Source organism: Papaver somniferum, chromosome 1 (genome assembly GCF_003573695.1).
Source record: "Papaver somniferum cultivar HN1 chromosome 1, ASM357369v1, whole genome shotgun sequence".
NCBI lineage: Eukaryota > Viridiplantae > Streptophyta > Magnoliopsida > Ranunculales > Papaveraceae > Papaver > Papaver somniferum.
Genome location: NC_039358.1, coordinates 38,999,901 through 39,013,817, shown reverse-complemented (window position 1 = coordinate 39,013,817; position 13,917 = coordinate 38,999,901). Strand labels below are relative to the sequence as shown.

The 13,917-nt window shown below is 37.3% G+C and overlaps 3 protein-coding genes across 5 annotated transcripts; all 3 read right to left on the bottom strand.

Annotated features, from left to right (window-relative positions):
• Positions 1-4,376: 4,376 nt before the first annotated feature.
• Positions 4,377-4,880, bottom strand: LOC113288979 (F-box/kelch-repeat protein At3g23880-like). Its single transcript, XM_026538170.1, has one exon. It carries the CDS (start codon positions 4,878-4,880, stop codon positions 4,377-4,379), a length of 504 nt encoding a protein of 167 aa, XP_026393955.1.
• An 89-nt stretch (positions 4,881-4,969) lies between these two features.
• LOC113327867 (lysine histidine transporter-like 5) lies at positions 4,970-7,938 on the bottom strand. 3 transcript variants are annotated; one of them, XM_026574991.1, is made up of 9 exons: positions 7,882-7,938; positions 7,541-7,736; positions 6,962-7,345; positions 6,455-6,860; positions 6,264-6,369; positions 6,028-6,119; positions 5,820-5,888; positions 5,608-5,724; positions 4,970-5,493 (listed from the first exon to the last, which is right to left on the bottom strand). In XM_026574991.1, coding segments are annotated over exons 1-8 (1,353 nt in total). In that variant the 5' UTR covers positions 7,883-7,938; the 3' UTR covers positions 4,970-5,493; positions 5,608-5,625. The 3 variants fall into 3 exon arrangements, with proteins under 3 accessions (XP_026430776.1, XP_026430781.1, XP_026430787.1); XM_026574996.1 differs by having other exon boundaries at positions 4,970-5,488; XM_026575002.1 differs by having other exon boundaries at positions 7,541-7,739; positions 7,882-7,936.
• A 1,164-nt stretch (positions 7,939-9,102) lies between these two features.
• Positions 9,103-13,379, bottom strand: LOC113283711 (H/ACA ribonucleoprotein complex subunit GAR1-like). Its single transcript, XM_026533040.1, has 9 exons — positions 13,167-13,379; positions 12,841-12,965; positions 11,460-11,540; positions 11,244-11,332; positions 11,062-11,136; positions 10,463-10,524; positions 10,316-10,378; positions 9,644-9,847; positions 9,103-9,445 (listed from the first exon to the last, which is right to left on the bottom strand). Exons 2-9 carry the CDS (start codon positions 12,961-12,963, stop codon positions 9,351-9,353), a joined length of 792 nt encoding a protein of 263 aa, XP_026388825.1. The 5' UTR covers positions 12,964-12,965; positions 13,167-13,379; the 3' UTR covers positions 9,103-9,350.
• Between the last annotated feature and the right edge of the window lie 538 nt (positions 13,380-13,917).

The window sequence follows — 13,917 nt, the reverse complement described above, 5'->3', positions numbered from 1 at the left end:
CAATTAATCGGTATTTTCTTGGCAAGACACAAGAAGGAAAGAGTATCGTAGTTGAGATACGAATATTGTTTTGTATGTTTGTGGAAGTAAATATGGAATATAAGCATGTCAAAGTCTCATTATTGTTCCATATCAAGGGAAACAATAATTTGGTTATCAATCGTCATCATTTAGATTATGTTGCTGCTTGTCTTTAACCTGAAGTTGAAGAACGTGAAGATGGATTCATACTCGTTCTGTCGTAGTGGTTTGTTATAATAAGGATTTGGAAAATCTCGTTGTAGGTTTTCGTTTTAGATGTGTTGACCGTTGGCCAGGGTTTGATATGTTCAAGAAGTGGAGAGTTTGATTTTCAGTCTGAGTATTTGAAGCACGTGGCTACAAATAGTTTCAAGACATTGATCGTTGGATGAGATGTGATATTGGTTGTGGTGGAGCTATGGTTTCTTATTATTGTATGGCATTGTGTCGGGTAGAACAATGTTTTTTGGAGTTTCTCTCGTACTGTTTCCGATGGAGAAGCTAGATAGTTTGTGATCTTTTTGATTCTTTCCAATCACGTTCAGTCGAATAGTTGTTTGTTTGTACACCATTTGAAGTCGATCGGAGCTGGTTGAAGAGCAAGACCTTTGTGAGAAACAGGTTGGTCTATTTGTGTTACGGATACGTTCCTACTTTGGTGAAGACCCGTTATGAGCAATTAAAAAGGTATCGCTTGGAAACTTCAAGAGTTTAAAGAATAAAGATACAATACCACAATATGTATGGTGGTGTGGCTACGGTAGCTAGCGCATACTACTTGGAGAAAACACGGTGCATGAATTTGAGTGGGCTACAATTTCGGCATGTTTTTCCATCAACCTTTTATTTTCATTGGCTATTTGATTTCCTGATGATCGGTGTGAGACTTTCTGTTGGAGAGAGCTACATTATATCAATGATAATATTTGGGGGTTTGCTCGTCTGCTACAGTTATTGAAATTAATTTCAATAGTAACAGAGCCTGTAGAGATGAAGGTAAATATTTCTTTTGAGGAATTCGGTTCAGCAACGATATAGTTTCCGTCAAGTTATTTTATGTACATTGTTTGAGAAGATAAACACAACAGCGTCTTGAATTGCTTGGAGCTTGAGGAAGTTTCCAAAGGTTTCAGATTATGGCTGTGTGTGATTGGGTCTTTGTGTGAAGGACAGATTATCAGATTTCGAAATGTTGGTGTACTTTGGAGCAAGATTGGGAAATAGGTATGCACAAGGAAGAATGTGTGGCTTTATGCATTGTTACGAGGGTAACAATGAATTCTTCGACATTAATTAGTCACAGTGTTATCCAAGTCTTATTATGTTGTGGTTTGACTGTCGCGAAGTTAAAACTACATGCTTGCTATGAAATTGATAAAAAACTATCTTGAAAATTATGTTAAAGCCCGTAAAAAGAACATTGTTGTCAAAGGCCGTTGAGGTTGCTGAAATGGTAAGGAGTTTAGTGTGTCAGCTGCTGCAGTCTCTGTGAAGCTGAACACGTGTTTTTGATATGTATGCATTGGTCGAAGATATGATGATCTTTTTGGAGGAGTAAAACTCAATTGGGGATGGTCGTAGAATCATGATCCAATCGGAGATAGGCTCGTAAAGCAAGATTCATAAGAGATGAACTCGAGATTGGTACGCAGTGGCAATGATCCATCGATTGGTTGTATTTGGTGCGCAGTTAGAGTCATGCTCAATATGATTTGGTACATACAAGATGGTTAGTTTCTTGGAAGCTAACATGAAGGTTGGTTTATGACAAACTAACGCAAGGTTTCTCGTTAACTCGCTTTTGAGGACATGCTCATGGAAAAGAGAAAGTATGTGATCATTTGTTTAAGTAAGCAATTGACTCGGCTGGAGTTCAGAGACGAAGATGAAGACTATGGTTCTGCTAAGGTAATACTTAGGCAGACGCATGGAGGCTACTGTGGTAGTTTCATTTGCTTATCGAGTAGTTATGGATGTCAACCCTAACGGATATGGTGCGTAACTTGGAGTTAGCGGCTTAGAAGAGCGGAACATTGACTCAAGTGGAGCAAGGAAAGTCAAGACGGATCTTTGTTCGTAGTATGGAGCAATTTCGGAGGTGGCGAAGGCTCAAGGGCGCATAATGACTGTAACTAAGTTCAATGGAAGCATATGAACAATGATCGTGTATGATCTGATTGAGTTGGCATGCAATACACCTAGAATGATGCCAATCAATGTGGAGTTGTGAACATAAAGGAGTAAGGTGTTTCTCAAGATGTTGCATAACGGATGAGCATATGATGTTGATTTGTTGAGATGGTCAGACTTTTCACCGTGGTGGAGATTTGTACACTCGCCAGTAGGTTGGGTTGTTAAGTCTAAGTTGGTGATGTTCAAGTATGGTTTGCTCTCTTATGGTGGAGGTTCTACAGAACAATTTGAGTGAACTACATTTCCGGTTTGACTCCTATTGAGGATATGTAGGCAACCAGTGATGGTGCAATCGATGTTCAGAAGATGGAGGGATAACTAGTTGATTGTCTCATGCATGAATGCATGATCCGAGGTGGAGAATTTTACGGAAACGGTGGTTTCCTAGTTTAAGTTAAATTCTTAGTTTGATTTAATTACCATATTAAGATGGGATACCTAAATTGACCATGGTTTCCTAGTATGAGTCGGTTTCCTAATCCAAGGAGGCCAAGACTTGGGAACCAAGTTTGTGACTCCTATATAAGGAGGTCTAGGCTAAGTGTTTTAGTCATGGAATCCTCAATGTAAATCCCGTAGATATGTGAGGGATTCATCCCACCTTTTAGGGTGGATGTGAGAAACCATTAATGGTGGAATTAGTACATCATTATGGTGCTTATGGGATACTTATCGATGTTGGAAGATATGTCGTTATGAAGTATTCATATGGAGATGTTGGTAAGACATCTTATTGAGGAGAAGATCATCTTGGTGGTGCTGGATTAGATTATTGGTGTTAAGCTAAAGGCGTCCATGGTAATCTATGTCAGGGTGTGCAGAGAAGATCATCTCGTTGTGGTAGATAATACGGTAAATATTATCTCATATGGGTGGAGACACTACTTTGGATCTTATAGGGTGCTTGGGAGAGTTCTTGTGTTCGGCCACGTTATAGTGAGTCGATGGATTGATATAGTCAGTCAGTTGTGTAATTCGCAGTGGTGATTCTATAATGAATAAAGAGGTCATAGTCATTTTGTGGATGTAGACAATATTACACACATTATGTATATTGTTGAACCACGTTAAATCTGTGAGTACTTTACTTCTTGTTATTTTGTTTATGGCTTGCATCTGTGTGGTTCTCTTTATCTTCTTCTTATCCTAAATCGTAGTGAGGTTCATGGAGCAATTCGAGAGATCAAGTGTTTCTTGTTAGCTAATATGTTTCCGCAACATTAGCACGTAGATGGCTCTGAACTCCAACAACTGGTATCAGAGCGATCCAATTGTCCCAACAATTGGTATCAGAGCGATTCAATTATCCCAACAATCCATACATGATAAAATATGAGCACAAATTGCCAACTAATTCGATTCTGAAAGAAAGAAAAAAATTGTAAATTACACATTCATTAAAACTAAAAGGATGCGGAAATCTCAAAATGCATAAACTATCAATGAAGGTCTATCATCGTTACACTTTCCTAGATATCTCTTACGTTGTTCTGCTGCTGCTTCAGTTATCACCGTTTTCTGTCTCCTCATTTGAAAGTGTTCATTCACCAGATTCCATTGTTTTTGTATCCTTTTCTCCTAACGCTTTCAATGAAACCAAACTATTCTTGTGATGGATTACTTGAGAAATAGACTTGCCAAACCACGGATCCACTTTGGCAGATGAAGTTTCTGGATCATAACTATATATTTCTCCACACCCATAGTACAGTAGCCTTCCGCTCTTTGTTAACACAACCGGTGTCATTTCCGTTGTCAATTCTTTATTGCCAAAACTAAACTCTTTACTCCAACTGAATTCATTCTCATCTTTATTCTTCTTCAGTAACAATATGTCACAATCACCGTTATCGTAATAAAAACTAGCACTTAAAAAATTACGTAAAACTCCCAGTTTCATTTCATATTCGATATATGGAACATCAGCTCGTCTCAAACAAGGTGGTGGTGATAGAATTTCGTTAAAGTTCTCATCGGCCAGATGGAAAGCAAGAACAATGTTTCCTTTTTCGTCCGCCCAATGAAGAGCTCCATTTGCAAACGCACCAACTTGGTATTTAACGTTATCCATATTAATGACCATGGCTCCTGCATTTCTCCATTCCTCAACAATTCCGACGTTTGAGTCTCCCCCTGACTCGTATACCCTAACAATTTTGTACTCATTGTTGAAAGAATGTAACCAAATCCAGTCCACAAATACTGTCTTTCACATTCTGGAAGGATAATATATTCCCTGGTGATCGGATTACAGATAAACGCAGGTCCATACAGATATATATATAACCACCTTCGTCTTCAAGCAATGCATTGAAGCAAACTAAACCATTGCACGAGCCAACAAAAGAATAATCCACAAATGGAGAGCTTAAGATTATCATTGTAATTCTACTAAAGATTGTATCATGACAATCATCATCATCATACTCACCGTAAGACATTTCTCTAATCCCTCGTTCACGACTTAAGACAATAAAGCTAAACTTACCGGAATCAATAGCAGCAGAAATAAGAAGACGATTCAAGTGCAGCCGAGAGAATGATGGATGATGAGCAAGATTATTCCATGTTGTGCACACCAATTTGCAGTCCAGAACAGATTCAGTTGGTAAACGAGTTAGAATTTCAAGCATAATATCATTTGGGAGAATGTTGAACCATCCCATGATGAGACCCTCTCAGAAATTGTAATAGCAGTAGAGAGAAATGGGGTTTGAATCTGGAGATGATGAAATTCAAATGAAGTAGTGCATCACACGATACTGTGTCTTTGACATATTCTGTACCAGCTGGTACGAATTTACATATTTTATTCTTGACTAATAATTGCAGTAAGAGTAATAATGAGAAACAAATTCCCGTTTCTTAGGCGTGTTAAGTAAACAATGTGCAGGCCTATGCGCAGCCGTGCACAGCTTCCTCAAAAAGAAGCCTTGAACCTGACACGTTCATCTCAAACCCTCAACTATATACTGAAATAGAGATGCGCAGTGTAATAACTAACTTGAAAATTCCGCAAACTAACAAACTGAAAAAATAGAAACAGTCCTCCATGTTGCACTCTACCTAACTCACTCACCTATTACAGGGGAAACAAAACAAAAAATTTAAGTTTATGCAAAGTCTTATTACGGCCTAGCAAAAGGTTCTCAAGCTCTGTAAATAAAACTAAACTTAGAATGTTCGGCATAATCTAAATTTGTTCTTCGAGGCTCTGAGCATTGTTCCCAATCTGGAGACATCCTTCTTAATGAACTCTCGCAGTGAGATCCACCTTCCCTAGCAATTTTCACAATAATGTTTGTACGAGTGTTAGTCCCTTGAGTAAAGGTAATGTAAGAAAATGCACATTACGTCGCATATCATGAAACTATTTTGGTTAGCTTTTTTTACCTTTGTCAGATAATGCACTTAAGAAAAGAACTTGTAAGATTTGAATGAAAGAACAATTTCTCGAGTTCCGCCGATTGGTGAAAGAACCATGATAAGCACGCCAAGCACATTGGATATCTAAAAACATCAATAGACAGTAAAGGAAAACAATCAATGAATAGAAGAGAACATTTTTGTATATAAAACTACGACAGAGGTGGCGAAATGCTTACCCAACAAGCGAACCAATGGAAGCTCCATCTTTTAGGCTTGCGAAGAATTTGCCACATGATACAAGGAATCTGCATCCAAATAAACGACCCCATGACCTCAACTCCATGTTGAATATATCATTCAAAAATTAAAAAAAAAATCAAGCAAATACTTAATGTCCTGGAAATGAACGATTATGTAAATAACAAAGGTCACAAGTAGGCTTACGAAATATGAAATAGGAGCAAATATAAGTCCTCCAAAGAATCCTAACAACCCGCCAAAGAAAGGGATGCAGATGCCAATGAATGCAGTTATAACTGCAAGTACCCGCAAACAAAGCACACAAAATTAGTCGTCCATTAAACTGGCCACAGCATAAAACTGCAGTCCAAATAATTTTTTGTCGATTTTATATGGGTGCGTGTATTTACAGAGAACTTATAGCTGTGCATTATGCTTACCAACATATCCACTGCGACCAATGATTCTAAGTGGAGTACCAGGTGTGAAATTTAAATTCTTCACCAAGTACGCTTCCAGCATATCAAAGACGGGCATAGCGAAAACCTGAGTTTGTTAAGGTAAGTTTAGTTAGGGTCATAATGAAGCACTGAAATTTAGCCACCATTAAGTTTACTCTATATATGATCACCTGCCAGCTGCCAACAACGTGCAAGAACACCATAAAGTTTGCGAGAGAGATCAGCCACGGAGGATGTTCTAAAGAAATAAGAACATCATCTTCAACCGCATTACCATATGCCCAAAACCCTGCGATAGCAACTGGGAAGTAGCAAAGGGCTACTATCAAATATGCGACCACAACACCCTTCCACATTGGTTTAGTTGACGGTTTCTCGGGTGTTGAAGGTATGGTTGCTTGAATCTCCAGAACTACACTGTGTCCTGCAAATGAGAATGCAATTGTCCCAATGGCGTTGAAAACATCGAAAACTATTCCCGCTGTTGTCTTTCCTCGTACTGCATAACTCGGTGTACTTACATGGTGATTCTTTACACCAAAAATTATACATGTGATACAAGCTATTGCTGAGTAACTGCATTGTTATAAGCTCTTGATTAGCTACATTTAATATCAACATGACAAAAAGCTTTAAAAAATAAAAAGGTAGGAAGAAAGAAGAGAAGAATCGTCTACCTAAAGGACATGACTGCGGCAAGTAATGAGATAGCTTTCAATGAATTGAAATTTGGAATTTGAGAAAGACATAACTGAACGGCAGCAAAAATCAAGATAAAATAAGTTTTTCGAACATTAGCCAGATGTGGAATCATCAAATCCCACGTCTTCTTTAATGATTTTCCACCTGTGACCATGTAAACAATATTGGTTGCAACTTGAACAGCAAGTTGTTGAGGCATGACGATCCAATATCCTAACTTGGGGCCAAATGCATGTTCGCCAAGTTCAGGGTATCGATCGAACCTCTTCCCTGGTACGTCTTCATGTAACTCAACTAATTGCCACAATGTATACAATGTGATCAACCAAGACAACGTTATGCCAATAATTCCTGGCACCCTGCGACAAATATTAAACAATAAATCACTACAAACCCACATTAAACACTATATGCATGTCAAGGTAACATGAATATCATCTTCAAAATTTCATGGTCTAATATCAAACACTAAATTTAAGATCAGGCATGGATCACGTAATTGATCAAATGTGTAAGAGTCCTTGTTAAGGACGCATAAAAAAAGATATATGTACCAGCCAAGTTGGGACATGGCGTAAGGTAATCCAAGAACACCAGCACCAACCATTGCAGTGACATTGTGAAAGGCAGAATACCACCATTTGGCTTCTCGATTTGCAGTAATCGGCAGCCAGTTATTCAGCTCTTCTTCGGTTTGTTTAGTCCTTTCTCTACTCGTTGCATCTGACATTATGTTTCTCTGATCCACCACTACTGTTTAAACAAAACAAAAAAACAAGATCATTAGATTATTGCAATGGACTAATGAAGACAATCCCATTTATATCCAACTAAACAGGAGAATATCATTCAAGAAGACAGGATATCATAAAAATTGTATTGATAGATCACTTACTCTGTATATCATCAGTATGAAGATAATTAGAGAATGAAAAAATGAAGAAAATACCCTGATGACTTGATTAACTTACTCATCCAGCTATATTCGTTGTTTATTAAGTAGTAACAAAAGATCCTAAAAATATGGATGACTAGTGAGGTTTAAAGATAATGATCGTAACAAACAAAAAAGAAGTTAGTTTTTTGTTGGGTGATATGGACCTAAAACTTAACTACATTCTAGAGCCTTCAGTTGTCCCATATATATACAACCATCCGTATGCCAAATGTAATCCATAAGGAACCATCCATAATATCTTTGTTCTTGATCCTAATTCCTACATGGTATTTTATAACGACATATATCAATTTTTTAGTACTAAATTTTGCCTTGTGGCATATGTTTCAAAACGAGACGCGCGAGGAGAAAAATATATGGATATCTTCTAAATTTTAAAAATTGTATGGAGGTCGGGAGATTAGTTTTATACCTGCGGTTCTTTAGAAAATATATGGGTGTTTAGCAATTTCGAAAATTTTATAGGTCCAGTGACCCCCGCGGACCCTTCTGGTAGCATGCACATCTCTATATTGATATCCTAATCACCCTAGTGTTAAAAAAAAAAGGTTGGGATGAATTCTTGGCACTTGGAATTTAATGAAGCGTCTACATAACATGTGACACACAAGTCATGCCGAAGTGGTGTGTATTGTAACACGTAACAAGTTTTTCTAGGTCCATGGTACTACCCCCTTCTTGTCCGAGACATGTTTTTCTTTTTGTACCATGATTCATCTCAAACCCAATATATCAGGTCTCTCTTTTGAAGCCGTTCATCAAAAGCTTACTTAGTCCTGCTTCTTATTTCGAGAAATTAGAAAATGTTGTGGCCAGAATGATAGTCTAGCCATGTTTATTATTTGTTTAGTAGTATAACAAGGGAAGCAAACCCAGCCCTCTTTGTTATTTGTTGTGTTACACCCAAGTCCGGGGATTATGTATTAGGGATACAGCTTTTAGGAACAGTAAGCTGCATGTGTTTATGCATTTACGTCTTACAGGAACATGATGCAGTAGAATGATATACCAGGTATTGAGAAACAAAACAACAGTGGAAAGAGTGAACTACCTGTAAACTAGCAACATCACCTAAACTATGACCTACAAGGGCCATGACTTGATAAAGATTAACTATTTGTCAGTTGAAACTCAAATAACAAAAGACAAAAAACAACGTCACCAAAATAATACGAAATTCAAAGAATGCACTGCTCTATTATTCCTAACGAAAAAACACAGGCATAATTTTACAATTTTGTCAGGGTATATAAAACACCATATATATTTTCTCAGTTTTCACAAAATCAATTGAAATTGGAAACAATCTTTAGATTTAACTACCGAAAACAAAGTTGATTACAGCAGAAAACTCAAGATATATCTATCTCACCAACCTATGAACCCTGGAGAAACCAACCTAGGGCTCAAGCAACTACAGGCTGAACCTGCTGTTGTCCATCTGCCCTATTATAGTCCCGCCCACGCCCACGACCCCCCCTTCCTCTACCACGGCCACGCCCTGCAGATCCACGCCAAACAACATTACTTACCAAAAACAAGTCGAACACTATAAAAACAAGCTCTCTATTTTTCCATCTCCTCTTATTCGTGTTTGATAGGAAATAGAGACTGTAATTCAATACTAGTTTTTTGAATTACTAACAAGTACCACATAATAATGCATGCTTCAACATAAATATGCAAGACTAGAACTTACCACGTGTTAGGGCAGGAGGCCCATCATTGTACTCATTGTTATAACCACCAAATTCAGGTTGCATATCTCCGCCACCATAACCTCCTCTTCCACGCCCGCGGAAACCACGGCCTCTTCCGCGGCCTCTTCCTCTGCCACCAAAGCCACGTCCACCTTCATAATTTCCTCCATCTCCATTGAATTCACCACCTCCATTAAAGTTCCCTGCACCCAAAGATAAACCATATCATATTAGGAATAAGCACTTATTATGGTTGCATAAGAACTGATAAAATCATACCCATCAATAGAAATGAATCATTGAAATACAAAACTCTTAAAGTTCACAAAAATTAAAGAAATTATAAACATTATTCTTCCACCAAAATCAACTGCATAAAACATGGAATGAAGTGGAAGGAAAACTTGATTACAGTAACAATAAAAGTTGATGTGATCTAACAACAAATTTCATATATTAGGTTATAAACCTCCCAGCATAGAAAGGCCAAATATTTACTACTATTAGAATATAAAAGCACCTTCTAGCTTAGCATATTGACCATGTAAGCTAACTCAAAAACAATTAAACATAATAGCCCTATTCGAATATCTAGCTTAGCATATATATTAACCATGTCAGCTAACTCAAAAACAATTAACCATAATAAAATCCAAAGGACAAGATAGTACCTCGACCTCTTCCACCCCTTCCTCGGCCACCACGTCCTCTACCTCTACCACCAGGAGAGCCCTCTGAAATCCACATTAATAGAAAATATTGTCATGAACGGTCAAAGATAGCATCTGGAAAACTTAAGTATAAGTCTAGCACATTACCTCCTTCATAATCAAATTCAGTCCATGGTTTCACTTGATCAGCTGGAATAGGTGGTTGGTACCTGTGTTGTCAATAAGAGATTATCAGAATGCACATGCAGTTGGAACACAAAACAAACAAGCTCGAAAATATCAGATAACAGGCTGCCAAAATATTTACGTGCTACCCAACATTGGGCCTGGTGTCCTGCAAACCTATCTGAAAATAATTAAGGACTTGAGAGTGCCAACTCATAATAAACAAGCTCAATCTTAGCTTGGGAACTTTTGCAGCCACAACCAACTCTAATATTCTCTGCAAATATATACCATCTTCTACTACTTCCAAATTTTTAGATACATCAAAATGCACCCACAATAGGTACCTTATACTTGAACCATTATCACTTTGGGTAATCTTATACTTGAACCATTATCGCTTTGGGTAATGGTAGCACATATGAACTTTTGACATACATGTGTACTACATGGGTATGCAAACATCAATAAAAACACATCTACAATCTCTTATCAGAGTCAAGCATTCAAAATTTCAAACCTATTATTCACCAAGACTACAATACAATGCACTATGAATAGATAATCAAGTTGTAATTTACCCAGTGGAGGATGTATCCAGCTCCTTTTTGGATAGTACAATAGTGATCATTGAAACATGGCGGGTAGTCTCCAATCTGCATAAAAAAAAAAAAAAAAAACTAGATATCAGCTATGTATGCTTAAATTATCAGCTTCTACAATGCACAAAAGCGTAGGAGCCCTGAAGGTTTGTAATTCTTACGGGACAAGGCCTTCTTCAAGTGGCTCCCATGTGTCAGTTATATCGGTTGATCCAATTGCTGTATTCTGATGAAGATCAGCAATCCTTCTCTACAAGGATACATCACAAAGTTATACAACAAGTTAGATGTCTTGAAAACATAACCATGCCATGCTCAAATGAACTAATGCAACGACCATATAATCCTGATGTGAGCATAGTTCACCAAAAAATCACCTTAATTAATTCAGCAATCATTACAGTCTTGTTAATCGCCCTTCCCATGGCTTTGAGAACAATCTCAGTAGAGTCTTTTTCCTATTAAGGAAAAAATGAAACAGTGAGTCAGTAAATAAAAAAAAAGGATCATCCAACAGTATCCTTCACAGATACAACAACTATAATAAACTACTGACAATAAAATTAGATAAGAAATTATAAACTGTTAGTTTGTAAAAAGTATGTATCTGGATACATCACATGGACAAGATTCATAGATTAGTCCTTGAGTAAGAGTAAAAAGAATAGAAGAACAGTTCAAAATTGTGAAAACCAGCAATAGAGATGGATGAGGTGGATATTAATGACAGTACTGAAGTGGTGTAGACACTTCAGCAAAGGTCGGAGTCCAGATCATTTTTGGTATCAGTATAGTTCAAACATGAAACTGTCAATCTTCAGCTAAACAAAGGACACCATTCCTAGCGCTATGACCAGGGGCGGAACCAGGTTTTAAGAATTGGGTGCGCAAGTTATAAATGGGTGGACATTTAAGGGGGTGCAAAATGGGTAAAAATGGGTATATTGGGCTAAAATATGAAAGTACGTGCTTGGAAACCAGATGGGCTGGGTGGGCAAGTGCACACACACCCTTCCATGTGGCTCCGCCCCTGGCTATGACCACAATAGGTATTGATTTTCACTACATCCCAATAGTTGATAGTATTTCTGTGAACAGCATATACAAACAAATAGTAGAACGCGGAGTAGGCGGAAAATCGTAGACTAATGTAGACACAAACATATAGTAAAGAATGGAGTGGGCCAAATAATTGTGGACTAGACTGATTTCTGAGTAAGAGGCCACTTAATAAGCAGTTAGTCCCTTAAATTCCATCGCATTAATTTCACATGCAAGTCCAGATGATTATGAGTCGTGACTCTACAATTTGTCCATCAAAAGCTCAATTTGGTATCCTTGATTAAACTGTCTCAGCTTCACATTCACATTGTTTAGTTTAGTAAAGTCTATCGGATTAATAACTTCAATTGTTTGAATCTATTTGAAAAAGGTTCATTCTATTTAATAATCAACCTAAATTTGTCACTGAAAATTAACATCTATTACCAAAGACAAGGTGCAAAGATTCCAAACTCCAAATCAAAATAAACTATCAACAACTTTATGATAGTTAGAACAAAACAACTTCCCTAATTTATCAGAATCAATTGATTTTCGAGTTTTCCAGAAAATTGATTAAAAACATCAGTAAATTCATCAATACATTAGGGTTTTCCACTTAAAAATCAAATTAACAGCTGATTATTAAGCATACATAGCAGAACAACAAACCAATTAAAATCAGAATTCAAATCTCAGAAAAAGAGAAACACAAACCTGAAGAAGAGTAGTAGCATAAGTAATGTAGTTTCTCATCCTTCCTTGTGTAGTTATTCTAATCTCATTCTCATTAATCGGTGTTTCAGGCCTTGGTTTCTCTACTCTCTGATACCGATCCATCTCTATCCACACAAACACACAAAAATCAACATCAGTAAACAAAAATCACAACCAATACTAATCAATCCGAACAAAAAAAACTAAAAAAAAATCCCCAAAAATCCAAAAAAACACAGATCTACCGAGACGAAGAAGAAGAAACCCTAAAAACACTGGAAAGATAATATCTAGGGTTTTTGAGAGTGATGATAAATAGAGTTTACCTGTTTACTTTGCTGTGTAGAGAGAATTGATTTTAGTTTTTTTTTTATGGTAGTTCTAGGGTTTTCTTTTTTGAAGTTTTCCTTGGAAAGATATTCGTGGCGCCCTTTTCTTTGTTTGCGGATGAAAGAGAGAAGAACAAGTAGTAGTAGAAGATGAAGAAGAATGTAGAGAGAGAGAGGCACGAAGCGGTTAACGGCTAGGGTTTACGGTTGCGGTCTTATCGCCCAAGAGACTTGCCTTATTTTTCTCTTCTACTTATTCTAAACCCTAATTTACACATCATCCTTACTTTCATCACCGTTGGATCAAATTCAAGTTCTATCTTGATTTTAAGAATTGACGGTTGGTGTCTACGGATGACGTTTATGGAAAGAGAGATTAATTTGGGGGTTGAATTGTTATTTTGGATGCTGTCTTGGTTTTTTTTTGGGTGTATAGTGTGGGTCCGGAATAAGTCTTTCCATTATTTTGAGCCGTTGGATGCTTTTATTAGTGGGGTTTGATGAGTCGTGGACGGTTAAGATGTGATTTTTGAGAGTGGATAATGTTGTAGTTTTTGAGGTAATTGACAAGTTTTGTGGTATGGCCGAGATGGATCATTGCTTTTATTCTATTGGCATGTGTACATAGTTTTATACAATGATTCCACGATACCTTTTTTTATCCTAGTTTAATTGGGGGCCATAACTCTTAATTAGGGGCCATGGAATTTTGTTTGCCCCCAAAATTTGCAGGGTGTAAATATCGTAA